This window comes from Anguilla rostrata, chromosome 13 (genome assembly GCF_018555375.3).
Source record: "Anguilla rostrata isolate EN2019 chromosome 13, ASM1855537v3, whole genome shotgun sequence".
NCBI classification, from domain to species: Eukaryota; Metazoa; Chordata; class Actinopteri; order Anguilliformes; family Anguillidae; genus Anguilla; species Anguilla rostrata.
The window spans coordinates 40,830,214-40,857,401 of record NC_057945.1 but is presented as its reverse complement, the minus strand read 5'-3'; the positions used below and the strand labels follow the sequence as shown (position 1 = coordinate 40,857,401).

General features: G+C 52.1%; 1 protein-coding gene across 1 annotated transcript in view; it reads left to right on the top strand.

Moving 5' to 3' along the window:
- ppfia4 (PTPRF interacting protein alpha 4) overlaps nt 1-27,188 on the top strand; it is a 97,310-nt gene that overhangs the window by 47,308 nt on the left and 22,814 nt on the right. Inside the window, exons 2-14 of the mRNA XM_064306040.1 lie at nt 5,223-5,324; nt 5,624-5,788; nt 6,835-6,909; nt 12,317-12,400; nt 18,223-18,444; nt 18,780-18,926; nt 19,386-19,520; nt 20,612-20,695; nt 22,835-22,975; nt 23,613-23,666; nt 24,139-24,230; nt 25,770-25,902; nt 26,639-26,865. Of these exons, the coding sequence (XP_064162110.1) occupies nt 5,223-5,324; nt 5,624-5,788; nt 6,835-6,909; nt 12,317-12,400; nt 18,223-18,444; nt 18,780-18,926; nt 19,386-19,520; nt 20,612-20,695; nt 22,835-22,975; nt 23,613-23,666; nt 24,139-24,230; nt 25,770-25,902; nt 26,639-26,865 (1,661 nt within the window). The remainder of the gene's footprint in view (nt 1-5,222; nt 5,325-5,623; nt 5,789-6,834; nt 6,910-12,316; nt 12,401-18,222; nt 18,445-18,779; nt 18,927-19,385; nt 19,521-20,611; nt 20,696-22,834; nt 22,976-23,612; nt 23,667-24,138; nt 24,231-25,769; nt 25,903-26,638; nt 26,866-27,188) is intronic.

Here is a 27,188-nt window from a genome sequence, read left to right as displayed (position 1 = left end):
GGTCCTGAGTTGTATGAGGATGTCATTCCTACGTGAGGTGATTTTTACCTAACTTGGAAATGAATGTACTGTGTAACCAAAAAAAATCTTAGAAGCCTTATGTGAATGTGAATCGCTATGCAATATTTACTGAGGACAGCAAACACACTTCCATTCATCCATTGATTATCGAACCTGCTTTGGTCTGGTTTGTGGAGAGGCCGTTCACCCGTTGGTCGGTGCGGGTAGCGTTGGGGAGGGGGGCAGTTGCTCTATTGGTGGGTGGGGGTGGGGGCAGTTGCCTCCAACATCTCATCTGAAATTATGGGCAATAATATGGAGTTGGAGAATGTGGTACAAAATGTGTGCAGTCCCCACAGTGTGCCTGTGCTGCTGCGTGGTGATGTGATGGGTTTTTACAAAATGTGTGTCAGGTGTGTGCGTGCGCATCTCGCACAGTTGTCGTGGCTGCGTGTGCTGCATGCGTGTGTGCTGGTGCGTGTGTCGTGTGTGTGCGGGCCCTTCTGCTGCTCTGACAGTGGCTGCTTCAGTCTCCCACGCTCGGGTGCGCAGGCCGTCTGGAGATTCGGGCACAGGCCAGATGGCTCGGTTCACTTTTGGGCAGCGGCCGCGACGCAGAACGACTCCGGAAAAATCATGTACAAGAAGAGCCACGAGGAAATGCACGAGGGGGCGGGGGGGGGGAGGGGGGAGTTCATGCTGTGGACATCCCTGCATGTTTATTTAAAATAAAGTCAGGATTACACTGTTTTACATGAAGCACCAATGGCACAAATCTCCTTCCAGCATCATCACGGATAATTGTTTTGTATTTGCTTTTGTTTATTTTACAGCCTTGCAGTTAAGTCTGGTGGAGCATTGTTTGACTGACATGGGATGTGTGGTTATTACATGGTTGTGCTGCTCGCAGGGGGGGGGGCGAAGGGGGAGGGGCCTGAGGCATGTTGCAGTGATTGAAACAGACAGAGAGATGCAGCATCTGTGCCTGGATTGGAACTGGCCTCCTGGCCCGTCTCCATGGCCTTGTGAAAGATTCTGCTGAATGGCCTGACCTAGTTACCCCCCCCTTTTCTCTGCAGAGCGAGCAGCCCGGTGTTTAGTCTCAGCGCTCAGATGAGAGCGAGCAGCCCGGTGTTCAGTCTCAGCGCTCAGATGAGGGCGAGCAGCCCGGTGTTTAGTCTCAGCGCTCAGATGAGAGCGAGCAGCCCGGTGTTCAGTCTCAGCGCTCAGATGAGAGCGAGCAGCCCGGTGTTCAGTCTCAGCGCTCAGATGAGGCGAGCAGCCCGGTGTTCAGTCTCAGCGCTCAGATGAGGCGAGCAGCCCGGTGTTCAGTCTCAGCGCTCAGATGAGAGCGAGCAGCCGGTGTTCAGTCTCAGCGCTCAGATGAGAGCGAGCAGCCCGGTGTTCAGTCTCAGCGCTCAGATGAGAGCGAGCAGCCCGGTGTTCAGTCTCAGCGCTCAGATGAGAGCGAGCAGCCCGGTGTTCAGTCTCAGCGCTCAGATGAGAGCGAGCAGCCCGGTGTTAGTCTCAGCGCTCAGATGAGAGCGAGCAGCCAGTGTTAGTCTGCAGGCTCAGATGAGAGCGACAGCCAAGGTGTTCATGTCTCTAGCGCTCAGATGAAAGCGAGCAGCGGTTAGTCTCAGCGCTCAGATGAGAGCGAGCAGCCCGGTGTTCAGTCTCAGCGCTCAGATGAGAGCGAGCAGCCCGGTGTTCAGTCTCAGCGCTCAGATGAGAGCGAGCAGCCCGGTGTTCAGTCTCAGCGCTCAGATGAGAGCGAGCAGCCCGGTGTTCAGTCTCAGCGCTCAGATGAGAGCGAGCACGCACAGGTGTGCTCTGCCAGGCCGAGTTTCACCTGCAATACGCGCCATAATGTGTGTGATATGGATTTATGGGGCTGAACATGCACACATTATGAAAGTGACATAAAAATAATAAATATTTCATATGCTGAAATATCAAATGTTGTACATTTAATTTACATTTTAAAATTATTTACATTTTTACGCATGCACGCACGCACAAACACACCCACACGTACACATAGAGGCAAGCACACACGTACTTGTCCTGAAGTGTGTTAGTGTGACACGTACACACCAGACCTGCGTCAAATACATATTTGTTTTGGATTCAAATACTTTTCTACGCTTTACTGATCTTGTCTGGTGTATTGAAACCAATTAAATGCTCTCACAAAGTGCAAACCCCGCCTGGCCATATTGGCAGGCTCAGTTACACCAGAGAAGATCAATAGAGCACAGAAAAGTATTTTAATCCAAAACAAATACATATTTAACCCAGGTTTGACACACACACACACACACACGCACGAACACACACACACACACACGCACGCACACACGTACACACAGAGGCACGCATGCACACACGTACACACACGCACACACGTACACACACACAGAGGCACGCATGCACACACGTACACACACACACACACGCACGCACACACGTACACACACACACAGGCACGCATGCACACACGCTTGCCCTGGAGTGTGTTAGTGTGACTCTGCGCGCACACACACACACGCTCTAGATGAAGGATCGCCTCAGAAGACTGAGGTGAACAGCTGTGATAATGGAGTTTAATGCCCAGGGTCCTGCACTCTGTCCAGCGAGCAGGCTGACTAAACTCATCCTGAGCGCTGGCTCAGAGCGTATGAGCATCGCCTGGCCTCGCTCTCTGAGCGGATCTGCAGCAGGAAGCACTGCTGCCCTGTGTGTGTGTGTGTGTGTGTGTGTGTGTGTGTGTGAGGGCGTGTGTCACACATCAGTCACTGCAGGCGGAGCATGTGTGTGTGTGTGTGTGTGTGTGTGTGTGAGGGCGTGTGCGTCACACATCAGTCACTGCAGGCGGAGCGTGTGTATGTGTGTGTGTGTGTGCGCCACTTTCATGTTACATGTACCTCCATACAGCACTTGTATTGTACTTTGTATTTATCTGATGTTGTGCTTGTATGCTCTAGTAGGTGTGTACTGTGTGTGTGTGTGTGTTTACTGTGTGAACTGGACTTAGTGTGTTCATGGCTATGAATACGTTATAAAATGAGCGTTGTACCTTATTGGGTCTTCGGTGTGCACTTATTGTACTCACTCTGGATAAAAGCGTAATGTGTGTGAGACCTCAGCTGAGCTTTCAGAAAGCTGTGCGTCAGGTCGTAACATGTAGCCATGGGTCTCTCCGCAAATGGAAGTAAACGTTCAATAGTGTGCAGGAGTAAGAACCCTATCTTTAAAGTTAACCCCGCTGTTTTACCTTTGAGTGATGTTACTCTCCCTGAAATCTTAGCCACCAATATCCAGCTAACTGGCTGCCTTATACGAGCCGTTATTAACCCATAAATGCTGTGAAGCTAAATGCTAGCGGTGAAGTTTTCCCCAGATAAGCACGTGTGACAGATTCATAAAAACATCATTTCTGAATGGCGTGCTTCAGTTCTCCGGGCTGGTTTCATTGTGTAGTAAAATATGAATGTGCATGTATTACAGCATGATTATGATTCATCCCCCGCCCACTCACACGCAGTCTGGCACAATCGTTAGGTCTGCATTTCAGACTAATTATTTTATGAATAAAGTCCTAAATGCTCTCAACGGGGCTGTGAAAGAATATTTGGCCACAAAGAATATCCGAGTGAATAACTGAGTGGTAGGAGGAGAAGGTTGACGATGCCACAGCTCCGGTCCTCCAGTGCATTAACCCAAACCCTAACCCTCTCAGACACCGGTCAGGAGTGTGGTCAGCGCACTCCTGCTGATTCCTACAGAGTGAAGTCAGCAGTACAAGACCTCTCTGTGTGTGTGTGTCCCGGGTTCAAACCACAAAGAGTACTCCCACACTGTTAGAGACTTAAGAGACTTAGTGTCATTAAGCGATTTGTAGTTAATTAAGAGCGAGTAATGATGTGGGCTTTGACAAGAGTGATTAGAGAGTGAGGCCTTACTAACTCTGTGTGTAAGCAGAGGAACGATGTGGCTCTGTGATCTGGACCTTCTGAAGTGCTTCCAGACAGTAAATTGCTGGGATCTGTTTGTGTGTGTGTGTGTGTGTGTGTGTGTGTGTGTGTGTGTGTGTGTGTGTGTGTGTGTGTGTGTGTGTGTGTGTGTGTGGTGCTTTGGCCAGTTTCAAGCTGGCTAATTCAGTATTTGCCTCCTTATTAATGAGAGTCTAAAATAAAAACTATATCTTGTGTCTTCATGTGAATAGAGGAGACACTGACAGGAAAGGTCCACGGTAGACTGTAATATATCTACAGTATCAGAGTATGTGAATAATGCAACATTAATTGAAGCCATGGCAGACATGCACAGTATAGGTGTTTGAGTTTAATAGTAATAACGTGCCAGTCTGTTTTTATGTAATGCAGTAATTGCATGAGAATGATGTTTTTTGTGTGTTTTTCCATGTTTGACAGCCGGTACCAGACCGTGCAGTATTTGGCCTACCAGCCTTTGCTCTCTGTTGTGATTAAAGAACAGGCTCTTTTCTGCCAGCTCAGCATCATGGAAAAGGCTTTAGGGCTTGGGGCTCCTTCCAGTCCCTTATTTCATCCGTCCTTAGCTCCTCGGTCCTTGTCTGACCCGGAAATCGATCAGGGTCCGCCATCTTTAGGGACATTCAGATCCGTTGGACGTATGGAGTTTAGGTGTGGTGGTGGAAGGGTTTAATTATGGTCTGTACCTCTCTTGCAGGAGTTTGGGAGTGAGTTGGGGGAGGTGTGTGGTGGGGGAGGTGTATAAAGGTGGTCTGTCCCTCTCTCTCTTGCAGGAGTTTGGGAGTGTGTTGGGGAGGTGTGTTGTGGGGGAGGTGTATAAAGGTGGTCTGTCCCTCTCTCTCTCTCTTGCAGGAGTTTGGGAGTGTGTTGGGGAGGTGTCTACTGGGGGAGGTGTGTAAAGGCAGTCTGTCGCTCTCTTGCAGGAGTTTGGGAGTGAGTTGGGGGTGTGTGGTGGGGAAGGTGTGTAAAGGCAGTCTGTTGCTCTCCTGCAGGAGTTTGGAGTGAGTGGGGAGGGTAAGGCAGTCTGCGTCTCTGCAGGAGTTTGGGAGTGAGTTTGGGGAGGTGTGTAAAGGCAGTCTGTTGCTCTCCTGCAGGAGTTTGGGAGTGAGTTTGGGGAGGTGTGTAAAGGCAGTCTGTCGCTCTCCTGCAGGAGTTTGGGAGTGTCCTGGGGGAGGTGTTTAATGGTGGTCTCTCCCTTTCTTGCAGGAGTTTGCCACGCTGACGAAGGAGCTGAATGTGTGCAGGGAGCAGCTGCTGGAGAAAGAGGAGGAGATCTCTGAGCTGAAAGCCGAGAGGAACAACACCAGGGTCAGTGCATTTATTCTTCAGATGAACTTCCACATACACATTTATACTGACAGGCCTGTGATTTCTGGCCCCTTTGATAAAGATAATCTCAGAAGAGGAAGCGTAAAATAAACAGCACAGGTAACCAGCTGCGTTGTGTGCTTTCACATCAATACAAGCATTCAGAGTCTTTACTTCTGTCCCTCTGTCCCTCCGCCCGTCCCTCTGTCCCTCCGCCCCTCCCTCCGCCCCTCCCTCTGTCCCTCCGTCCCTCCCTCCCTCCCTCCGCCCGTCCCTCTGTCCCTCCGCCCGTCCCGCAGCTGCTGCTGGAGCACCTGGAGTGCCTGGTGTCCCGCCACGAGCGCTCGCTCAGGATGACCGTGGTCAAGCGGCAGGCTCCGCCCCCCTCGGGCGTGTCCAGCGAAGTGGAGGTCCTCAAAGCGCTGAAGTCCCTGTTCGAGCACCACAAGGCCCTGGATGAGAAGGTGATTGGCCCAGAGCGGCAGGCCCCTCCCCTTTCACACTGGAGGGGAGGGGCCGGTTACTACCCTCTTAAAGTGACAGAGCTCCTTAAAAGGTTATGTCGTACAAACAGTCAAATCCCTGGCCATCCATGAATATAACTAAAATAATTCTTAATGTATATGATTGTAATAGACTTTGATAAATTGGATTCATTTCTCAGTGCTTAATTTTTCTTTTCTTCCTAAGTTCTTGAGTCAGGCTCTGGGCCAAGCTTCAAGGGTGACTTTCCTCACTTAACATGTCCTCATTACTCTGAATAATCGCTGCTTTGTTTATTAAAGAAACGCTGTCATTACCTGTTATGGCATCGGTTCAGGCGTTGCATCTGTTCAAGGGCAGTGCTGCTTAGAGAGAGCCACTAATGAATAATGAGTAGCGTTACCTGATCATGTCCTGAGAGGAAGCAATGGGTACTTCACCAAAGCTGTTTGAGAGAAGCATTATTCTTATTATTATTATTATTATTATTATTATTATTTAGCTATGGTTGCTGTTAGGTGACCTTGCCTGGGCCCACACATAAGCAGTACAGTAATGATCTAGTCCGCTCCAGTGCATTTGGAGAGTAGAATTAGAAGTTATGAATTATAACCACAGTGTAAATTGTAGCTGCTGATTAGCTCTCCATTAATATTATGTGCACATGATAACAATGGGAAAGTATAAAATATATCATTGGCTATGCACCTTGCTGTAGTTTCCATATCCATTAAAGATGAATTATTTTAAAACATCCCTTAAAATTAAACACCATTTAATCATAAGGAAATTGCTTATTTATAATTTATAATCGTCTGTGTAAGTGAGTTAATTCAGGGCTTGCAGTGATGTGGTATATAACAGAAACTCTGACTGCAGCTGAACTCCAGGCAGGCTTGGAGACAGGGCGGCAGTGCAGTGGGTCTGTTATGTTTCTGCCCTGGGGGGTCATCGCGGGGGGGGGGGGGGTGTCAGCAGGGTGGTTGGCAGGTATATAACCTCGTGATGATGCGGCTTCCCTGCACAGGTGCGAGAGAGACTGCGGGTGGCGCTGGAGAGAGTAACCACACTGGAGACACAGCTGTGTGCTGCTACGCAGGAGGTACTGTCCCTGTGTGTGTGTGTGTGTGTGTGTGAGAGAGACAGCATGTGTGTGTGAGAATGTGTGTGTGTGTGGAGTAGAAGCTGCTTGTTGTTTGGTTGTTGCTGAAGCAGAGAGCAGAGGAGAATGACGGGCAGAGGAGGGCTATTTTTGTGTGAAATGTCAGCAGATTCATTCTGTGCTGCTGAAGGTGGCAGGAAGAGGGCATGGTCCCATCATGGCCGCTGCGTTCTGTCCCTGGCGTGCGTGGAGTCTGAGAGACGGCAGCGACTGCGTCTGTCTGATGCCCGACAACACGTGGAGCTCAAAGAGCTGCCCCCCCCCACCCCAGCCCCCTCCTCACCCCCCCAGCCCCCCAAGCGTTGACAAGAGAATGCAGCCCGCTATGCCATACAGCCCCGGAATGTTGTTTCAGATGTGTTTTTACATAGATGGATTTTTTTGGCTCCTTGTTTGTCCAGTAGGATATTTGGGTCACGGCTCGCAGCTGTTTGGGTACAGCTGTTTCTGTTCAGAGGGAGGGAGGGTGATGGGGGGGGGGAGGAGGGTGATGGGGGGGGGGGGGGGAGGGTGATGGGGGGGGGGGAGGGGGGTGATGGGGGGGGGGGGGAGGTGATGGGGGGGGGGGGAGGGTGATGGGGGGGGAGGGGGGGGGAGGGTGATGGGGGGGGGGGGGAGGGTGATGGGGGGGGGGGGGGGCGGGAGGGTGATTGGGGGGTGGGCGGATCCCCTGGGCAGCGTGGCCGTTTCTGGGTCCCGCACAGAGCTAATGAGAGAGAGGCGTCTGAGCGCGATGGAGGAGAGCAGAGAGGGGGCAGTCTGCCAGCGCAGTGTTGCAGAGACTTGAGCAGAGTCTCCCAGAGTTTTCTGCGGAAGAATCCTTAAGTGCAGAAGTAGTTCTGTTTCTTGCTGGATGCCGTCTGTTGATAGCACATGTTTGGGAAGCGCTCCCTGCATGCGCATTAAACAGGCGTGGAGGCGTAATGTTAATCGTTAATCCTAGATTAGGGTCTGTTAAAAAACTATTCTCATTCTACCGATGCTCAGCAGGAACCCAGCTGTGTCCCATGGCAACGCACCATGGCAACACTGTGACCCTTGGCAACGCAGCATCCAGTCCAGCTGGGCCAGTACCCTGCTTGGGAGCCTCTTGTCGGGCAGGGCCTGATTATGGGTCCGTACATTGGAGAGCTCCAGGGTTATGGGCGCTGTAGAGCTCCAGGGTTATGGGTGGTGTAGAGCTCCAGGGTTATGGGTGCTGTAGAGCTCCAGGGTTATGGGTGGTGTAGAGCTCCAGGGTTATGGGTGCTGTAGAGCTCCAGGGTTATGGGTGCAGTAGAGCTCCAGGGTTATGGGTGCTGTAGAGCTCCAGGGTTATGGGTGCTGTAGAGCTCCAGGGTTATGGGTGCTGTAGAGCTCCAGGGTTATGGGTGCTGTAGAGCTCCAGGGTTATGGGTGCAGTAGAGCTCCAGGGTTATGGGTGCTGTGGAGCTCCAGGGTTATGGGTGCTGTAGAGCTCCAGGGTTATGGGTGGTGTAGAGCTCCAGGGTTATGGGTGGTGTAGCTGTAGAGCTCCAGGGTTATGCGTGGTGTAGAGCTCCAGGGTTATGGGTGGTGTAGAGCTCCAGGGTTATGCGTGGTGTAGAGCTCCAGGGTTATGGGTGGTGTAGAGCTCCAGGGTTATGGGAGCTGTAGCTGTGGAGCTCCAGGGTTATGGGTGGTGTAGAGCTCCAGGGTTATGGGTGGTGTAGAGCTCCAGGGTTATGCGTGGTGTAGAGCTCCAGGGTTATGGGAGCTGTAGAGCTCCAGGGTTATGGGTGCTGTAGAGCTCCTGGGTTATGGGTGGTGTAGCTGTAGAGCTCCAGGGTTATGGGTGGTGTAGAGCTCCAGGGTTATGCGTGGTGTAGAGCTCCAGGGTTATGGGTGGTGTAGAGCTCCAGGGTTATGGGAGCTGTAGCTGTGGAGCTCCAGGGTTATGGGTGGTGTAGAGCTCCAGGGTTATGCGTGGTGTAGAGCTCCAGGGTTATGGGTGGTGTAGAGCTCCAGGGTTATGGGTGGTGTAGAGCTCCAGGGTTATGGGTGCTGTAGAGCTCCAGGGTTATGGGTGGCTGTAGCCTTGTTAGAGCTCCAGGGTTATGGGTGGTGTAGAGCTCCAGGGTTATGGGTGGTGTAGAGCTCCAGGGTTATGGTGGTGTAGAGCTCCAGGGTTATGGGTGGTGTAGAGCTCCAGGGTTGAGTGGTGGTGTAGAGCTCCAGGGTTATGGGTGGTGTAGAGCTCCAGGGTTATGGGTGGTGTAGAGCTCCAGGGTTATGGGTGCTGTAGAGCTCCAGGGTTATGGGTGGTGTAGAGCTCCAGGGTTATGGGTGCTGTAGAGCTCCAGGGTTATGGGAGCTGTAGAGCTCCAGGGTTATGGGTGCTGTAGAGCTCCAGGGTTATGGGTGCTGTAGAGCTCCAGGGTTATGGGAGCTGTAGAGCTCCAGGGTTATGGGTTGCAGTAGCTGTGGAGCTCCAGGGTTATGGGTGCGTAGAGCTCCAGGGTTATGTGGTAGCTGTAGAGCTCCAGGGTTATTTGGGTGCTGTGGAGCTCAGGGTTATGGGGCTGTAGAGCTCCAGGGTTATGGGTGCTGTAGAGCTCCAGGGTTATGGGTGGTAGCTGTAGAGCTCCAGGGTTATGCGTGGTGTAGAGCTCCAGGGTTATGGGTGGTGTAGAGCTCCAGGGTTATGCGTGGTGTAGAGCTCCAGGGTTATGGGTGGTGTAGAGCTCCAGGGTTATGGGTGCTGTAGAGCTCCAGGGTTATGGGTGCTGTAGAGCTCCAGGGTTATGGGTGCTGTAGAGCTCCAGGGTTATGGGTGCAGTAGAGCTCCAGGGTTATGGGTGCTGTAGAGCTCCAGGGTTATGGGTGCAGTAGAGCTCCAGGGTTATGGGTGCTGTAGAGCTCCAGGGTTATGGGTGCTGTAGAGCTCCAGGGTTATGGGTGCAGTAGAGCTCCAGGGTTATGGGTGCTGTAGCTGTAGAGCTCCAGGGTTATGGGTGCAGTAGCTGTAGAGCTCCAGGGTTATGGGTGCTGTAGAGCTCCAGGGTTATGGGTGCTGTAGAGCTCCAGGGTTATGGGTGCTGTAGAGCTCCAGGGTTATGGGTGCTGTAGAGCTCCAGGGTTATGGGTGCTGTAGAGCTCCAGGGTTATGGGTGCTGTAGAGCTCCAGGGTTATGGGTACAGTAGAGCTCCAGGGTTATGGGTGGTGTAGCTGTAGAGCTCCAGGGTTATGGGTGCAGTAGCTGTAGAGCTCCAGGGTTATGGGTGCAGTAGCTGTAGAGCTCCAGGGTTATGGGTGCAGTAGCTGTAGAGCTCCAGGGTTATGGGTGCTGTAGAGCTCCAGGGTTATGGGTGCTGTAGAGCTCCAGGGTTATGGGTGCTGTGGAGCTGCAGGGTTATGGGTGCAGTAGCTGTAGAGCTCCAGGGTTATGGGGGTGCTGTAGCTGCAGAATTTCGGGGTCTGTTTCCAGCTCTATTTCTTTGATGGACAGACACTCCCCAGAGAGTCTGCAAGCTGAGGGCACCTCTGATATCAGAGATTCTCTCGCTTTTTTAAATCAAATGCTGTGCGGCGGGGGCCACATGAGCACAATGCCGCTCCTGTGCCCCACCCCCCATTCCTCAGACAGGGGAGGTGGTAATGATATGTTCTGTCACCTGAATCGGATGCTCTTGCCCTGAGCTGTTCTGTAGCTCGGAGTGGATGTGGTGGGCTGGTCTTAGTCAACACAAGTTAATCTGCATGTGTGCGTGTATGTGTGTATATGTATGTGTGTGTGAGTGTGTGTGTGCATGCGCGTGCATGAACGTGTATATATATGTGCGTGAGTGAGCATGTGAGAGTGTGTATGTGCGTGTGTGTGTTTGTCTGTCCAGTATTCTGTACTTACATACGCACTCACAGGTCTGTCAGTTGAGCTGCACACACAGAGTCCTCCTCCACGTCCTGGCTGTGTAACATGGGCCCTACTGTGTGGGCTGGAATGCCGGGTGATACTGCACACTCCACACGCTCACCTGCGTTCTGCATTGCAGTGTGAGCCTGATAAAGCATTTCACACTGGAGACAAAGGGGAAAAAGAATAAAATTTTAAAAGAATAAATGTTTAATCCCCGGGGGAGAGAAATGTGTAGCTTCCACAGTGCTGTGGGAGGACAGATCAGCGCTGGGAGGTGCTGCTGGAACTCTCTCCGTGCTTTATCTGAAATCATAACGTACTGCGCATACCCAAACGGAACACAAAATTACGTTTTCCAGAGGAACTCGGAAAGCCTGTGAAAATGTGACCCACAGTGCTTATTTGGCTGGGCGCGCGTTCTGCCTCTCGCCAGACGAATTCCGCTTGGTACGCCCGATCGTCCAATTAGCACAGGGCCTGCTGCCCGGACGCCCACATAGAATCCCTCTCAGGGTGGAACAATAAACGTCCATAACCCTGGGGAGTGAAGATGCTCACAGAACCCGAGATGGACCCAACACTTCCTGTGTGCAGAACTGAAAGAGAGTTGTACAGTACAGTGCAAAACAAATGTATGGTCTCACAGTGACTACACTGGGGTTAGTGACTCATAACTGCCCTGAAAGCTGTAAGCTCACTATTTTTAATAAACACTGCAGCTGATGCAGTCTGCTGTGGAAGGAATACCTCTGTGCATTTCACCTTCAGTCATTTTCATTGCAGTAGTACGGACATCTTAATGAGCCATTTTTTCTCATTATAACTAAAATGGTTTCACGTGCCAGGGCCAGAGCTATGATATTTTATAAAAAACCGAGCATTCAGGCCCTAATGCTCTGTAATCTTTAATTAAACTGACATGTCAGTTGCAATAAGCACGCAAGACTATGACATGTTCAGCATCAGATTAAATGTAAGTTCTTACCGTCTATTCCTATGAGAAATGTAACTGGAGGATTATAGTCGCCATGGGAACAGGAAGGATGAAGGGTAAACAGGAAATCAGCAGTGGAGCCGGAGTCATTAAATGAATTATCACAAACCCGTTCACCCAGAGAAAGGGCGGCTTAATCATCTGACTCAGCTAAGAGGATTATTTGTGTTTTTGATATGGTCAGTTTTTGTTGTTTTTCATTACGTGTGTTTTTCATTGGTGTGTTGTGTGACCTCTGACCCTGCAGTGTGACGGGATTGGTGTGCTGTGTGACCTCTGACCCTGCGGTGTGCTGGGATTGGTGTGCTGTGTGACCTCTGACCCTGCAGTGTGACGGGATTGGTGTGCTGTGTGACCTCTGAGCCTGCGGTGTGACGGGATTGGTGTGTTGTGACCTCTGACCCTGCGGTGTGACGGGATTGGTGTGTTGTGACCTCTGACCCTGCGGTGTGACGGGATTGGTGTGTTTTTTTTGTAGCTCTCTGTAGTCCGGCAGAGGAAAGACAAGATGGAGGGCGGGGACTCCCTGGACAAGATGGACGGGTCCAAGCCCACCTGGAAGGTGCGTCGCATTTACCTGTGGCAATTCCACCCCCATACCCCCCCACACGCACACACACACTCCACACACACACACACACACACACAAACACATCCCCCAGTCCACACACACACACACACACACACACACACACTGGACTCTGTGGCTCTGTAACCCTTCCCCTCTTAGGTGTCACTTATAACACGTTCTCTGTTCCCAGTATGAGAGCAGTATTTCAGAGGGGAGACAGAGCCCTTGTGCTCAATGTCTCCCCCTCCAGTCAGCAGTGTGTTATGATGGGAAGGGAACTGGGCCTGTGCCTAAAGGTTACTGGTCCTGCTGGGTGTGTTACAGGTGCTGTCCTCAGGTAGGACACTGCTGGGTGTGTTACAGGTGCTGTCCTCAGGTAGGACACTGCTGGGTGTGTTACAGGTGCTGTCCTCAGGTAGGACACTGCTGCTGTAGCCTTAAGCAAGGTCCTTAATACCCTGAATCATTTCAGTGTATATCCACCTGTATGAATGGATTATATGTATAAAGTGCTGAAGTTGTGAAAGTCCTTCTTGGTAAGAGCGTCTGCTAAATTCTGGGGATGTGTTGTAATGGTCGCAGGAGATGAATCAGAGTATCTGAAGAGGCAGCTTCTCTAAGAGTGGCTATTTTAGGCTCCTCTCCCAAGGGAAGGAAATTCAGACTTTAGTGGATTAATATTTCTGTGGCATCCCACGGCAAGTTGCTATGATTATAAAAAAAGAATGAGTCACCCACAGCTCATGCTGGCTCCGCCTATTTTGGGCCGCAGAAAGTTTCGCTGTCCCGCCTCTGGAGCCTTCCACCACCGCTGTGTGTTTCCAGAACTTTCCGTGTGGCGGATCGGATGCCGGTCGGGCCCGGTGGCCGCGGTTCTTCCTGACTCAGTCCGATCTCACCGCCCTCTGAAGTCTCGTTTTCGCGGATCTGAGTCACTCTGCTGCAGTCAAACTTGGCTCATATCGGCTCCGGAGCGAGTGTTTCGCCGGCTCTCTGATACCTGCTTGGCCGTCGCTCCTGAAGAGATGTAAATTAGTCTGGCCGTCTCGGGAAATGCAAACGGCTGCCGACAGGGTCAGTTAGAACGCAGGCCGTCTGGGTCAGTTAGAACGCAGGCCGTCTGGGTCAGTTAGAACGCAGGCCGTCTGGGTCAGTTAGAACGCAGGCCGTCTGGGTCAGTTAGAACGCAGGCCGTCTGTGTCAGTTAGAACGCAGGTTGTCAGGGTCAGTTAGAACGCAGGTTGTCAGGGTCAGTTAGAACGCAGGCCGTCTGGGTCAGTTAGAACGCAGGCCGTCTGGGTCAGTTAGAACGCAGGCCGTCTGGGTCAGTTAGAACGCAGGCCGTCTGGGTCAGTTAGAACGCAGGCCGTCTGGGTCAGTTAGAACGCAGGCCGTCTGGGTCAGTTAGAACGCAGGCCGTCTGGGTCAGTTAGAACGCAGGCCGTCTGGGTCAGCAGTAGACGCTGAGGCCGTCTGGGTCAGTTAGAACGCAGGCCGTCAGGGTCAGTTAGAACGCAGGCCGTCTGGGTCAGTTAGAACGCAGGCCGTCTGGGTCAGTTAGAACGCAGGCCGTCTGGGTCAGTTAGAACGCAGGCCGTCTGGGTCAGTTAGAACGCAGGCGGTTTTAATGCGGAGAGGAGAGCCAGTAACGTGTCAGTGAGTTTTTCACAGACGCTGCAAACGGAGCCCAGGCTGGTGTGTGTCATGCCTGGAGCCAATAACCCCTAGAAGGTCGGAGGTCACTGGGTCATACGGCGCCTTGCTCTGCTGTGCCGGCACTTTCGTGTCCTCCCGGTACCTTGGTGTGCGCAGGACGTTTTTTTTTTTTTTCTGGGAATATAGTGAATATAAAGATGGGCTGAATATAGAAAGAGAATAAAATAAAAAATAAAATGAATAAAAAGAGATGGGCTCTGGTCTCTTTGCTAGTGGACTGTCTGGTGTTTTTGGCAAATCACCTGCAGGCCTGACATTGGCATAAAATGCGTAACCAGTTAAGTTAGTTTTTAAGTTTTTTTTTTTTTGCTCCACACTAGTGTTCTGGGAGTTCCAGCATTTTGGCAGGATAACTGTACTGATCTGAGGTCTCTCTCCGAGAGGTCCAAGAAAGTTCTTTTCAGTCTTTAATAGCAGTTTATTGTAATTTATCCATCAGAATCTAAATTCTTTTTAGCCACATTTCTCAAAATTGTGTGCCTTAACTTTATTTAAACAAAATTATTATAAACGGGTTGACATGTGGCACACAAGTATGCATGCACGACAAAAAGATAAAAATGTGCCATAACTTTATTGTATCTATTTTAGTTGCATATATATTTTTTCAACCCCTGATTATAAAATGGTGCTGTATGCAGATCCTAAAAGCCGTCTCCAATGTTCATTGTCAACATTTTTTCTCTGCTTGACTTCAAATAAAATGTACGTACGCTAGTTATGTCTCTCATTGTATTGGTTTGCCGTCTTATGGACATAACACGCAATGAACACAACCTGAGAGTTGGTCAAATTCTGGCGTGTGTTTTATTAGAAGGAATATTAAAACATCATTTTTGCCCCGCGTTGACACCCCTGACCCCCCCATACCCCTAAATCCGCCAGAGTAGGACATGTATCCCGGACTCTTGTGTACTGAAGGGCTGATTATCAGGCTTTGGTCGCACTGGAATACCCAGGTGACTGATAAAAACCGGCTGAAAGGTGTTGACTTGTGGGAAGGATTATTTTCCATGGCAACGGGCATCCTGGCACCGCAGGTTGCCATCATGTGATGCACCATCATCGTGGTTTTAAGGGAAGTTACCATGACAGGACAGCTTTCATCCCTGATAAGCTCAGGCTGTTTGGGGAGGAGAATTTAATAAAGTTTTAATCATATTTGCATTATTTCTTGGTGTAAACGCTGATGTTAAAGCGTGTTAAATCTGGCTGGCTAAGACCAAACAAAGACAGGCTCACATGTTTAGTGTCTTTTGGGTGCAGCTGTCATGCAAAGGCATGGTGTGCGTGCCAAGCTTCTCCCTAATGTGTGTGTGTGTGGGGGGGGTGGGTGGTTGATTGATTGATTGAGGCGTGTGTATGTCCGCGCGCGTGCGCGCGCGTGTGTGTGTGTGAGAGTGTTTGTGCATGTGTGTGTGTGTAAGTTGCATAGGGAGGTGCAAGTGTGTGTGTGTGTGAGCGTGTGCTAGTGTGTATGTGTGTGTGCATGTGTGTGTACACATGCGTGTGTGTGTGTGTGTGTGTGTAAGTTGTATAGTGAGTGCCTCTTACAGAAATGACACATTCTACAGGGCTGTAGAGGCTTTATCTCCCTGTCTCAGGGATAACACAGCGCCTGATCAGAGACAAAATGGCTGCCCGTGTCCTTTCACTTCCTGCTCTGTCTTTCCCCTCATAAGCTCTGTCTGCAGAGAGAGCTCTGTGTCTTTCCCCTCATAAGCTCTGTCTGCAGAGAGAGCTCTGTGTCTTTCCCCTCATAAGCTCTGTCTGCAGAGAGAGCTCTGTGTCTTTCCCCTCATAAGCTCTGTCTGCAGAGAGAGGGCTCCAGGGAAAGGGCTCCAGCCGTGGGGGGCGTCTCTCGCCCGTGTACTGCGCACTCGGTCATGCCGAATGCTCCAGCGAGCCTCTCGCTCTGTGAGGTGGAATTAGCTGCACGCAGCGAGAGATTGGCCCGTTTATTCCTGAGAGAAAAAAAAAACCGTTTGATTTAGATCAGGGGATCATGGCCCCACCCAAAATGTTACATTGCCTCATGGATGTGCGATTTCTGGTATTTGGAGTCACATGCCTCACACATGGGATTGGCTGGTGCTTTGCCGCACAGACGAGCGATTGGCTGGTGCTTTGCCGCAAAGACAAGGGATTGGCTGGTGCATTGCCGTACAGACAAGCGATTGGCTGGTGAATTGCCTTACAGACAAGCGATTGGCTGGTGTTTGGAGAGGATCAGGTGGCCCTGGGAATGTTTTGTTTTATTAATACCACAGGTTTTAAATAGGCAGACTGGGAGCGATGAATGGTGTTATATTAACACTCTCTCTCACACACACACACACACACACACACAACTCTCTCTCTCACACACGCACACACTCACACACTCTTTCACTCTTTCTCTCTCTCTCTCTCTCTCTCTCTCCCTCACACACACACACACACTCTCTATACAATATTTGTTACGTAACACTGGGTCTGAACAAAGGAATTGTTCGAAGGGTGTATTTTTCTGAAGTATGGTGTACTTCATGAGCTGTTTGTAGACTATGTTTTTGAGAACATGCCTCAGGCAGAGAGGAGTCTGGGAGATGTAGTAACCCCGCCCTCTGCTGGCCTCTGATGGCAGAAGTCCCCCCCGAGGTTTGTTTAATTACCCCCCTCCCCCGAGGTCCATGTCGGTCTGAAGTAGATCAGAACACCTGTCTCAACATCTGTCCACATGGCCTGATCTCCCTGCTTTGCTCTGATTCGGGTCAGTTAATTAAAAATGACTTTCTGCACGTACACTGGACTAAGGGAAGTGATGTGAATGTGTGTTTGTATGGGGATATATTTGGGTAAAGGAACTGATGTGAATGTGTGTTTGTATGGGGATATATTTGGGTAAAGGAACTGATGTGAATGTGTGTTTGTATGGGATATATTTGGGTAAAGGAAGTGATGTGAATGTGTGTTTGTATGGGGATATATTTGGTAAAGGAACTGATTGAATGTGTGTTTGTATGGGATATATTTGGGTAAAGAAGTGATGTGAATGTGTGTTTGTATGGGATATATTTGGGTAAAGGAAGTGATGTGAATGTGTGTTTGTATGGGGATATATTTGGGTAAAAGAAGTGATGTGAATGTGTGTTTGTATGGGGATATATTTGGGTAAAGGAAGTGATGTGAATGTGTGTTTGTATGGGGATATATTTGGGTAAGGGAACAGGGATATATTTGGGCATTTTTTTCTGTGGTGAGCTGTCAGTGTTTCACAACAAGAAAGTATGGAGCTTGAATCCCTGCCTGGGCCTTTCTGTGTGGAGTTTGCATGTTCTCCCCAGGTCAATCTGCATTTCCTCCAGGTACTCCGGTCTCCTCCCACAGTCCAAAGACATGCAGATTATGCGAACTGGATACTCTAAATTGCCCCTAGGTGTGTGTGTGTGAGTGAATGGTGAATACCCTGTGAGAACCTGTCCAGGGTGTCTTCCTGCCTCTCACCAAATGCATGCTGGGATAGGGTTAGATAATGGATGGATGGTATATCCATGTGGATACTTTCCCTGAAGTGAATTGAAGTCACCTGAATGTGCACAGTTCTCACTCTGGCCCTGGCTACGTTAAGGAAATGCTAGTGAAGCAGAGTTCAGTATTTTAATCTCCATCTTATGTTTCTGTGTTCTTTCGTCCTTGGATGTGTGTGTGCGTGTGTGTGTGTGTGTGTCTGCGTGCGTGCATGTGTGTGTGTGTGTGTGTGTGTGTGTGTCTGCGTGCGTGCATGTGTGTGTGTGTGTGTGTGTCTGCGTGTGCGTGCGTGCGTGCGTGCGCGTGCATGTGCGTGCGTGCGTGCGCGTATGTGTGTGTGTGTGTGTGTGTGCGTGCGTGTTCGCATGCGCGTGTGTGCATGTGCGTGCGTGTGCATGTGCGTGCGTGCGCGCTATGTTTGTGTGTGTGTGTGTGTGTGTGTGTGTGCGTGCGTGTGCGTGTGCGCGTGTGTGTGCGTGCGTGTGCATGTGTGTGTGTGTGTGTGTGTGTGTGTGTGTGTGTGTGTGTGTGCGTGTGTGTGCGTGTGTGTGCGTGTGTGTGTGTGTGTGTGTGTATCCACGCTGCAGAGGCTCCCTAACGGCTCGATCGATGCGCACGACGAGGCCAGCCGCACGCTGGAGCTGCAGGAGCTCCTGGACAAGGCCAATAAGGAGCTGGCACAGAGCAAGGAGCGCGTGGGCACGCTGACCTCCCGCGTGAGCGAGCTGGAGACCGAGCTCAGCACCTCCCGCAAGGACCTCCTCAAGACCGAGGAGCTCAACAACAAGTACCAGCGTGACATCCGCGAGGTGAGCGTGATCCGGGGGGGCGTGGCGGGGGTGGGCGGGCGGGGCCAGGGGGAGGGGTCGTGTGCTAACGTGTGCCTGTCCCCTAGGCTAACGTGCTCCTGTCCGCTAGGCTAACATGCTCCTGTCCCCTAGGCTAACGCGTCTGTCCCCTAGGCTAATGTGCTCCTGTCCGCTAGGCTAACATGCTCCTGTCCCCTAGGCTAACGCGTCTGTCCCCTAGGCTAATGTGCTCCTGTCCGCTAGGCTAACGTGCTCCTGTCCCCTAGGCTAACGTGCTCCTGTCCCCTAGGCTAACGTGCTCCTGTCCCCTAGGCTAATGTGTGCCTGTCTCCTAGGCTATGGCTCAGAAGGAGGACATGGAGGAGCGGATTACCACCTTAGAGAAGCGTTACCTGGCTGCGCAGAGAGAGACCACATCCATCCACGACCTCAACGACAAGCTGGAGAACGAGCTGGCCACCAAGGACTCGCTGCACCGGCAGGTAGGCCCCCCCCCCCGCCTCACACCCTGATAGCACTGCTGGGGGGGTTAGATCAGGGGTTCACAGGGAAGCTGTGTGTGTGTGTGGGCAGGTGGGGTCGAATGAAGTTCATCTCCTCCAGAAAGTCAATACAAGAAGCGTTTTTCTCAGGGAAACATCATCCCTTACAGGAGCGGAGGGACACCGTGACTTTAGATGACAGGAGTTTGTGCAGTTTGCAGTCTCGCCCCTGTGTGTCTGGGACGGCTTGTTTCCAAAAGCAGCTCAGATACTGCATATCTGCAGCTCCTGGAGGAATTTAAGCTTCCACTGGTGAAGCACTGAGTAATGCAATTCTGTACTGTTTACCTACTGTGTGTGTGTGTGTGTGTGTGTGTGTGTGTGTGTGTGTGTGTCTGTATGTGTGTGTGTGTGTGTGTGTGCTGTGTGCGTGTGCGTGTGTGTGTATGTGTGTGGCAGAGTGAGGATAAGGTGCGGCACCTGACGGAGCTGCTGGAGTTGGCGGAGCAGCGGCTGCAGCAGACCATGAGGAAGGCGGAGACTCTCCCAGAGGTGGAGGCGGAGCTAGCGCAGAGAGTGGCAGCTCTCAGCAAGGTGCTCCTGGGGAGGGAGGGGGGGGAGAGGGAGTGGGGACAGGGAGGGAGGGAGGGAGAGTGAGACATGAGGATGGACAGATATGGACAGGGGGAAAACTGAGAAGGGGAAAGAGAAGGAAAGGCAGGATGAGTAATGGTTGAGGAGGGAGAGATGGAGAGAAGGAAACAGGGATTCAGTTTCATCGTATCATCATGTGAGCAGTGATATAATGAAATAGCTCTGGTTACCGTGGTTATGCTCTCACTGTGTGCGCTCCCTAACCCCTCCCGGCACGACGCTCGCGTACACGAGGAAACGTTCCGGGAATGAAGCGGTGCGATTAAACTGCCCCCCCCCCGTCCCTGTCAGGCTTCGATAGCGTCCGTTACAGCTCTGACTCAGCAGAACTAATCCAGCACTGACAGACCTCATCACGGGGCAGATTAACCAGGGGGGCTGCTGGGATTGTGGAGGACCGGAGCATGCTGGGGGCTGTGTCACTTGACTGCCCTACGTTTGGCAGGTGACCTCGAGAGAAAGAACCCGGGACCACCTTTTAATACTGTCAGCCGCTAGGGCTCCATCCCGTAGCTCTTTGAGCTGAAACTCAGAGTATTAGCTCAGAACCCAGTGTACTACCACACCGTGAACCTTTCATCTGATCTGTTTCTACAGCTGGAAGTGTACTGTAGGGTTGTAGGGTTGATGGTGTAACGTGGGGAGAGAAGGGTAGATACAATCACATCAGACTCGGTCCTCCAGTCCCCTCACTGTTCATTCTGGTGCTTTTTCTATCGTATTATACGTCACTCAATCTAATTTCATTTCATGTACAAATCTAAACAAATGAATGGTCAAATGGTCTCACTGATAAAATTTCATACAGTCGACTAAAGTAATGAGAGGAATGAAAAATGTTACATAATTGCATGTAATAATCTAAACAGTTTTACTGAGGATACAGCTTATGAAGTTGTGTGCGCACGCATGCTTGGTCTGAGATCCCTCCCTGTAAATGAGGAACAGTGTTTCACAGCGCAGGGAGGGAGGGGGACCGTTATCGGAGACGCACGGTCAGGGTGCTCACTGACCGGTTTCTCCCCCTACAGGCCGAGGAGCGCCATGGCAACATTGAGGAGCGTCTGAGGCAGCTGGAGTCCCAGCTGGAGGAGAAGAACCAGGAGCTGGGGAGGGTGAGCAGAGCCGTTGTACATCTATGTTGTAAATTTATTGTGAATTTGACTTGACCATGCAAGTGCTGATTCTTGGAATGCAGACAATGGCAGAACAGCACGTGATATCGGTCAGGGGACACTGCTGATCTGGGGTCAGTCAGTGTGGAGGTTAGAGCGTGTGTGTGTGCGTGTCCCCCTCCGCCGTCTGACTTCCTCTCCCCGCTGCTCCCATTGGCTGCTATGTTTAGCGGCTGAATAATTCATGCGTCGCTAATTTCTTTCCTTCCCCCGAACCGACGTGACGGAGTTCGCTGTATCTCCAGAGAGAGACCCCCTCATCGCGCGTGTAGCAGAGAGAGACCCCCTCATCACGCGTGTAGCAGAGAGAGACCCCCTCATCACGCGTGTAGCAGAGAGAGACCCCCTCATCAGGCCTGTAGCTGAGAGAGACCCCCTCATCACGCGTGTAGCTGAGAGAGACCCCCTCATCGCGCGTGTAGCAGAGAGAGACCCCCTCATCAGGCGTGTAGCAGAGAGAGACCCCCTCGTCGCGCGTGTAGCAGAGAGAGACCCCCTCATCGCGCGTGTAGCTGAGAGAGACCCCCTCATCACGCGTGTAGCAGAGAGACCCCCTCATCACGCGTGTAGCAGAGAGAGACCCCCTCATCAGGCGTGTAGCTGAGAGAGACCCCCTCATCGCGCGTGTAGCTGAGAGAGACCCCCTCATCAGGCCTGTAGCTGAGAGAGATCCCCTCATCAGGCCTGTAGCTGAGAGAGACCCCCTCATCGCGCGTGTAACTGAGAGAGACCCCCTCATCACACGTGTAGCAGAGAGAGACCCCCTCATCACGCGTGTAGCAGAGAGAGACCCCCTCATCAGGCGTGTAGCAGAGAGAGACCCCCTCATTGCGCGTGTAGCAGAGAGAGACCCCCTCATCAGGCGTGTAGCAGAGAGAGACCCCCTCATCAGGCGTGTAGCAGAGAGAGACCCCCTCATCAGGCGTGTAGCAGAGACAGACCCCCTCATCAGGCGTGTAGCAGAGAGAGACCCTCTCATCGCGCGTGTAGCTGAGAAGCGTTCTGCTCTGTGGGGAATGTCGCTGCTGTGAGGAGGTGTCAGGACTGAGGATTGGCAGAGCTACTGCTCAGCACACACGCTGCTCGCAGTACCGCCAGTCTGTCTGAGCTGCTGATTTGAGCCCAAACCCAGCATTTGAGAATGTGGTCGGCTGTAAGGTCCAAACGTGTCAGCTCTTGTGTAAATGCTGAATTTCCCAGAAACTGGTCTTTCAGTCTTTGCCAAACCAGCCCAGTTATCATTATGAATCACCCTGCACCGCTTATTACCTCCGCTCACTTCGCTGCTGTAATCTTAGTCTGTTTGTTTGTGGGGGTGATGTTTTCATCAAGTCTCATTTTACAGTTCAGTAATACTCCGGTGCATTACTGCGAGTAGTGAGCTGGGGTCCATTTCATGCCCTACAGCGATACAGGCTGTTCACTGAGCAGAACCGAGTCATTACAGAGTCACAAGAATTAAGATTCAGACACGTGCATCACACATTACCAGTAAGCTGTTCAGCTGGAGTTAGCAGTTTGCAGCCATAAACGTCATTTAGGTTTAAAGTCATTTTGTGGGGTGTCTGAATGATTTATAGTGCCACCTATTGGAAGCATTTATTTTACTGTTGGGTCAAGTGCTGCCCTAAATAACCCAGCGGATCGCAGTCAATCATCCGGACCTGAAACTGGCTGAGGTGGTGTGAGCGACAGAGAGCATTAGCGCTCATATTTACTGCCCCGGGGTATTTACTTATTAAAGTGCCTGCATGAGAGACACCTGCAGTTCAGGAGAACAGCGCTCATGTGCAGTGAGGGCTCTACTGCCCTCACTGCCCTCTTTAAACAGACTGCTGTGCTTCCTGTGAGGTGTGTGAGATCCTGTAAGGCTGTGGTGTGGGGCAGTGTGTTTGGTAATGGTGCTGTTCTGTGAGAGTGTGTGCAGTTATCTGCTCCTCATGGTCCGATCGCTGACACTCTGTCCGGGGGGGGTCTCGTCCAGTGGAGCCCCTAATGGAGGCTTCTGTTTAAGCCCCCTTTGACTAAACCTGCCCCCTCTCTCCCACTGCGACCCCTGACCCCTGACCCCCGACCCAGGCCCGGCAGAGGGAGAAGATGAACGAGGAGCACAACAAGCGCCTGTCGGACACGGTGGACCGGCTGCTGACCGAGTCCAACGAGAGGCTGCAGCTGCACCTGAAGGAGCGCATGGCCGCGCTGGAGGACAAGGTCAGGATGCTGCTGCCTTTCATCTCTCCTCTCTCCTTTCTCCCTCTCCTGCCTCACTTCTGCCTCTCCTCCCTGCCTTTCTCCTCTATCCTCTTCCTCTCTTCCTCTCCGCCCTCCATTTCTGCTCCTCTCCTCCCCTCTTCTTCTCCTCTCCCTCCTTCCTCCCTTTCTCCTCTCCTTCCTTCCATTTTCCTCTCATTTTTTCCTCTCTTCTCTTCCTCTCCCCCTCCCCTCTCCTCTCCTCCATCCCTTTTTGTCCTCTCCTTCCTTCTTCCTCTCCTCCCTCCCCACAGGGAGCTCTGTGACTGTACAGCCTCAGATGATTGACTCTAGTAAATGTTGTGTTGGCTTCATGCCCTGAGATGCAGCTTTGTGAAATATAGTATATGTGTGTGTGTATATGTGCGTGTGCATGTGTGCGTGTGTGTGTGTGCGTGCGTGTGTGTGCGTGTGCGCATGTGTGCGTGCGTGTGTGTGTTTGTGTGTGCATGTGCGTGTGTGTGCGTGTGTGTGCGTTTGTGTGTGTGTGCATGCGTGTGTGTGTGTGTGCACGTGTGCGTGTGTGTGCGTGGTGTGTTGTGTGTGGTGTGTGTGTGATGCGTGTGTGTGGTGTGTTATTTGTGTGTGTGCGTTGTGTGTTTTAGACGCTGATCATCTGGAGGGCGCGCAGAAGCAGCTGGAGGAGTTCCATCTCACCAAGGTGGGGAGGCTGTTCTGTGTCAGCATGCTCCATTAGAGGTTCCCTCACTGTCCTGCAGAAATCAGCCATCTTGTGCGCATGAATCACCCCATGCAAGTGTATCATTATGCTATTTATATACAAAGCAGAATGCCTTCGCATATTTTGCCACTTACATTGTGTATGTACAGTATTCTTCTATATATATGTGTGTGTGTGTGTGTTTGTGCATGTGTGCGTGCGGGTGAGAGAGAGATAAATATAGCTTTGTTTATTTTCACTAGTTTCACCACAAACCATTTCTCCATTATGATAATGTCTTGTGTCATGTTATGTATGGTATGTTATGCAATAACGTCTTATGTCATGTTATGTTTGTTATGCTTATATCTTATGTCATGTTATGTACATTTTGTTATGTAATAATGTCTTATGTCATGTTATGTATGTTGTACTCTATGAATCAGTCACACTGTGACTCATTTCTGTCCAGGAGAGGCTGATTGGGGAGATCGAGAAGCTGCGGGCCGAGATCGACCACCTGAAGCGCAGGAGCGGAGTGTTTGGGGATGGGGTACACCCGAGGTACTCACAGGAGCGGGGTGTTTGGGGATGGGGTACACCCGAGGTACTCACAGGAGCGGGGTGTTTGGGGATGGGGTACACCGAGGTACTCACAGGAGTGGGGTGTTTGGGGACGGGGTACACCCGAGGTACTCACAGGAGCGGAGTGTTTGGGGACGGGGTACACCGAGGTACTCACAGGAGTGGGGTGTTTGGGGATGGGGTACACCCGAGGTACTCACAGGAGTGGGGTGTTTGGGGACGGGGTACACCGAGGTACTCACAGGAGTGGGGTGTTTGGGGATGGGGTACACCCGAGGTACTCACAGGAGCGGGGTGTTTGGGGACGGGGTACACCCGAGGTACTCACAGGAGCGGAGTGTTTGGGGACGGGGTACACCCGAGGTACTCACAGGAGTGGGGTGTTTGGGGATGGGGTACACCCGAGGTACTCACAGGAGCGGGGTGTTTGGGGACGGGGTACACCCGAGGTACTCACAGGAGCGGGGTGTTTGGGGACAGGGTACACCCGAGGTACTCACAGGAGCGGGGTGTTTGGGGATGGGGTACACCCGAGGTACTCACAGGAGTGGAGTGTTTGGGGACGGGGTACACCGAGGTACTCACAGGAGTGGGTGTTTGGGGATGGGGTACACCCGAGGTACTCACAGGAGCGGGGTGTTTGGGGACGGGGTACACCCGAGGTACTCACAGGAGCGGGGTGTTTGGGGACGGGGTACACCCGAGGTACTCACAGGAGCGGGGTGTTTGGGGACGGGGTACACCCGAGGTACTCACAGGAGCGGGGTGTTTGGGGACGGGGTACACCCGAGGTACTCACAGGAGCGGGGTGTTTGGGGACGGGGTACACCCGAGGTACTCACAGGAGCGGGGTGTTTGGGGACGGGGTACACCCGAGCGGGGTGTTTGGGGACGGGGTACATGCTCTATATCCGAATGGAACTGAGGAAGAATCTCTGAAGGACTGAGTGGCTAAAGACTCCATTATAATTCAAGGCGTATATATAATTCATAATTCAGGTTTGAGCCTCAGTGAAATATGAATGAAATAATCATAAGTGAGCCTCTGGGAGTCTGTTTAAGGGGGTGTGCTGTACCAGGCATACATACCAAGCAGCTCTCCCTCGTGTGGGACTGGGTATACTTTTATAGCCTTTGATTATGAGCAGATGCTCTGCAGTACTGACCTTATTCAGAGGGTCAGGATGCTCTGCAGTACTGACCTTATTCAGGGGGTCAGGATGCTGTGCAGTACTGACCTTATTCAGAGGGTCAGGATGCTCTGCAGTACTGACCTTATTCAGAGGGTCAGGATGCTCTGCAGCACTGACCTTATTCAGGGGGTCAGGATGCTCTGCAGTACTGACCTTATTCAGTGGGTCAGGATGCTCTGCAGTACTGACCTTATTCAGAGGGCCAGGATGCTCTGCAGTACTGACTTTATTCAGAGGGTCAGGTTTCTATGCAGCACTGACCTTATTCAGCCGGTCAGGTTCCGGTCTGTTTTCCTAACCCCTGCCCCCCCCCCGCTGTTGGCAGGTCTCACCTGGGCAGTGCCACAGACCTGCGCTTCTCCGTGGTTGACCCCCAGGGGGAGCACTTCAGCACCGGGGCCGTCATCCGCCGCGCCCAGAAAGGACGGCTGGCTGCCCTGCGGGACGAGCCCACCAAGGTTCGACCCCCCCAGGCCCCCCCCCCCCAAACCCCTCCCATCCCACGTCTCCCAGCCCTCGCAGGCCCAACCGTCTGTCTGTCTGTCTGTCTGTCTGTCTGCGGGGTGCTGGTGTCATTAGCAGGGTGACGTGGTGGAACTGTCCCCCCTGTTCTGTAGGCTGTGGTCTGTGTGCTGCTCTTACCCGCGTGTTGCTAACGGAATGTCCTCTTCTTTTAATTCCGGCTTCATTTGGGAAAAACATGGAACGTAAGTATTATTCCCAGCCTCTCTTTTTTATGTGAAAGTCCCGGCAACTGTAGCAATAGCTAGTGTTGCGGTGCAGGTGGGTGTGGCCTCCTATGGTCCTGATGCTGAGGGGCGTGGTCCTGATGCTGGGGGGAGTGGCTCTGATGCTGGGGGGAGTGGCTGTGATCCTGAGGGGTGTGGCTCTGATACTGAGGGGTGTGGCCCTGATGCTGAGGGGAGTGGCCCTGATGCTGAGGGGCGTGGCCCTGATGCTGAGGGGAGTGGCTCTGATGCTGGGGGGTGTGGCCCTGATGCTGAGGGGAGTGGCCCTGATGCTGAGGGGAGTGGCCTGCTAAATGCCTGATGGAGGAGTGGCCCTGATGCTGAGGGGAGTGGCTCTGATGCTGAGGGGTGTGGCCCTGATGCTGAGGGGAGTGGCCCTGATGCTGAGGGGAGTGGCCCTGGCCTTTATGATGCTGACAGTAGGCGGGGGGGCCCTGCGTTGCAGATCCTGGCGGTGGTGGAGCAGGACTGGGACCGGTCGCAGCCCCCCAGCCTGCGGGCCAGCGTGACGCACCTGGTGGAGAGCGACCCCGAGCTGTCGGACCTGGACGACGAGGACCGCGAGACCATGTTCGGCTCGGCCGAGCTGCTCTCCCCGAGCGGCCACTCCGACGCGCAGACGCTCGCCATCATGCTGCAGGAGCAGCTGGACGCCATCAACGAGGAGATCAGGTGGGCTGCACACCTGGAGGAGCTGTAGAATGATGAGGCTGTACAGAGGACTCGTTAATTAGGATCCGAATGTTGATGTCCACACAGAAAATGCTAAATAGACCTGAAACCTGAAAGTATTGTGTGAACAGCACCGCCCTACTCCGCACTGTGACTGCCTGGCTGTGCCACAGTGAGACTGTGTTTCAGACGGAGGGCTGTTAGTCCAGGTCTATTAGACTGTGACTCTGTTAGTCCAGGTCTATTAGACTGTGACTCTGTTAGTCCAGGTCTATTAGACTGTGACTCCGTTAGTCCAGGTCTATTAGACTGTGACTCTGTTA